Below are 3,085 nucleotides of genomic sequence, written 5' to 3'. Positions count from 1 at the left end.
AGGAAGGCTCAGGAGGGATGCCAAGCCCCACCTTCCCTTCTCCTGAGGCTGGCAGGCTGCTATGTGGGACCAAGGGAGGGCTTGGGGTGTAGGGCAGTCATGGGACCCTGAAGAGGCCACCTGAAGCGTGCAAGGCCTCTACCTCCAGGCTCCAATAATCCAGAACTGAGGCTCAGAGGCATGGGAGCCAAGGCGGGCAATCTTCCTCAAAGCCAAGAGGAGGAACAGGCCACAAATTCCATCCAGGGGAGGAGAGAGGTGTAGGCAATGAGGTCTGGGGGGACAGAGAGGCCACCAGAGCGAGGAGGGCATTGTGGTCTGAGAAGAGGACAGGCTCATTAGGGGGATGAGTGGGGACAGCATGCAGGGGCAAGAGGACAGGATGGCCTGGTAGGAAGGGGGCTTGCCAGAGGGGAGAGAGGAGGGGTGAGGCTGAGGGTGGAGACAGGTGATGTGAGCACAGGCTGTGGCCCAAGGAGAGAAGTCTGGCCTATGGAATGGGGGGTGGAAGGGTCTGTGGCAGGAATGGTGGCGTTTCAGTGGCAGGACTGTCAGTAGGAGTGTGCCCTGGCTGGGAGCCCAGATGCTTGAGTAGCTTCTAAGCCCTAACTCCTGAGGGAGGCTGAGAGCCCGAGAGATGTTTATCCACCACAAGAAGATGGTAAAACACCGCCTGTGGTGAGGTGATAGGCAGCCTGGCTGCCCTTTTCAGGGTGGCTGAGGTCTCCTGAGAGGTGCGGTGTGAACGGGGGCCCTGGCGAGGGGAGGAAGCACCACCAACAGCGTCCCCTGCTGGAGCGGTAGCCAGAGGAGAGGTGGGCACGAGCTGGGACTGAGACAGAGTTTCATCCTGCAGCTAAAGGCGGGCTGAGTCATGCGTAAGCGCCAGGGTCTCTCAAGAGGCTGCTCAGAAAACCAGCTCATCCAAATGCAGACAGACACTCGTCCCCATGCCCGTCCCTGTGGCCAGCACAAGCCCACGCAGGCACCGGGCCCGCCTCCACCTTCTCCCCGCTCCTTGATCTCCCACCTCCAGTGCCCCTGGCTCTTTCCTCCATCTCAGCCCTGCCTGCCTGTCCCTGTCCCTGCCCACCCTCAGCTGGCCCCCCTGGCACCCACCCCACTGCTGGCCGCATGCAGCGCGGAGAAGGTAGGGAGATGGGGAGTCCAGAGATCCCCCAACAGAGAGTAAAGTCAGGAAGGGTCTGAGATAGGAACAGATAAGGGAGGGAGACTGTGAACTCACCTCCCCCTGAAACCTTTCAAGGTCAGAGGAGAGTTCATGAGGCTCTGAGGCAGGCGAGGAGTCCTGATGACCCCTGGGGATGGCCCTAAAGTCTGAGAGTTCTGCCATGTCACCTTCACTCTCTGTCCCTTTGCCGGGACCAAGAGGCCATAGTCTGGGATGCCCAGCTGACACACCCAGGGCCTCACCCTTCCCCCAGGGCCCAAAGCTAAGCTCAAGCCTCCAACAGGATCATCCCTGGGCCACCAGCCACTGTGAGGACTCAGTCAACAACAACACCCCACCAAGGCTGTCCCTCACCGTGGTCGGTCATAGTGGTGAGGACCAGAGCTAGAGCTTGGGAAGGACAGAGTTTGCCTTATAAGTGTAGCCCTATGCCTGGCACTGTGGAGTACAACCACGAATATGCCAAACCTATGACCTGGAGGGACATCCAGTCAAGTGGGGTGGAGGGGGTCACTTTGGTGTGCACGCGCACACACACATACACGCGCATGCGCGCCCACGCCCACGTGCACGCACACACTTGGTTTCACTGGCTGCCACAGGGAAGGGGGATAAGGGGAAGGGGCTGTGGCTACACCATACATTTTGAGTTGCCCAAACTCTGTGAGCCCCAGGGGGAGGGAGGTAGACTCCAGCATAATCCAAACCCCACACAGCAAACAAATCTTAGGAGGCTGCAGCCTTCACAGCCCCCAAACAGAAAGGTAGGTTGGGATTACACAGGGAGCCTAGAGCAGTGTTGTCTAGTCCCTGGTAACCCCAAATATCTCCCCCACTCCTCCTCCTTGGAGAAATCCAATGCCCACACGTAAACCAGGTCTGCTGGTTCACAGACACAGGCCCATCCAGAACAAACACATGCCTCCTTGCACTGGCTTATTCCCACCCCTTTGCATCAGCTTTCTACTCGCAAGGCTCCAAGACTTACCCAGAACAGAGAATGCAGGGGTGAGGCTCTAGCTCCCCCACCATCTTCAGGTCAGTCCTGGCTCTAATGGGGCTCTCCTTGACTCAGAAGGTCCCCTCCCTCCTGGCTACAGAGCCCTGGTCAGAAGCAATAGCCCCAGCTACCTGTGGGACACACAGTCAACTCCTGGACCAGGTTGGGGGAAATTCACTCTTTCAGTGCCTTTCCCAGCAAGCCCAGCCCTGCCCCTCTTGGGTGGCTCCTAAAACTTCACCTGAACTATTTGTGCTTTTAAGAGTCAGGTCCTACATCACCCTTCTCCCAAGGGCACAAGACAGCCAGGTGAGACCTCGGCCTAACTCGCTGCCCCTTCACCTGGTCTTGGCTCCAGAGCCCCCGACCGCCGTCCGGTGCTTTCCCAGCGGGGCTCTTTACCTCTCAGGTGAGCCAGGCTCTGCCCGCCACCCACCCCGCGCGGCGCCCTACCTGAAGCAGTAGCCGCCTGCTCTCTGCGCGGCCCGAGCCCCGGGGCTCCCGACACTTGGGCGGTGCGGGGGCCGGGGGGCTCCCCGGGGGCTGGGGGCTGCAGGGAGGCCCGGGCTCCAGCGCCTCGCAGCACACCAAGCTCACGGTGCAACCCATCCGGCCGTGGCGCCAGCCAGCCCCTCTCCCTGGCGTCCGCTCGGCCTAGGGAGCCTGCGACGTCGGGAGGGGGACGGCGACACCCCCAGCCCGTCCCCTCCCGGAGCCTCCTTGGCCCGCAGCTCCAGGAAGCGGGGAAGCACGGAGCCCGCCAAGGGGCGGTGACACGGGCGCGGACGCCCGGACGCAGCCAGTGAGGAGGGAGACCCGAGGGCGCGGTGGCGCGGGGAGGGGCGGCGCGGGGTCTCGGGACCGACCGGGGCGGCGGACCGGCAGAGAGAGAG

At 61.8% G+C, this 3,085-nt stretch overlaps 1 protein-coding gene across 1 annotated transcript in view; it reads right to left on the bottom strand.

Annotated features, from left to right (window-relative positions):
• TNS1 (tensin 1) overlaps positions 1-2,801 on the bottom strand; it is a 231,048-nt gene extending 228,247 nt beyond the window's left edge. Inside the window, exon 1 of the mRNA XM_007451428.1 lies at positions 2,646-2,801. Within this exon, the coding sequence (XP_007451490.1) occupies positions 2,646-2,801 (156 nt within the window). The remainder of the gene's footprint in view (positions 1-2,645) is intronic.
• Positions 2,802-3,085: the final 284 nt, after the last annotated feature.

The sequence above is a fragment of the Lipotes vexillifer genome, unplaced genomic scaffold, assembly GCF_000442215.2.
Source record: "Lipotes vexillifer unplaced genomic scaffold, Lipotes_vexillifer_v1.1 scaffold1145, whole genome shotgun sequence".
NCBI classification, from domain to species: Eukaryota; Metazoa; Chordata; class Mammalia; order Artiodactyla; family Lipotidae; genus Lipotes; species Lipotes vexillifer.
Note: the sequence above shows the minus strand (reverse complement) of the source record. Positions and strands in the feature narration are given on the sequence as shown.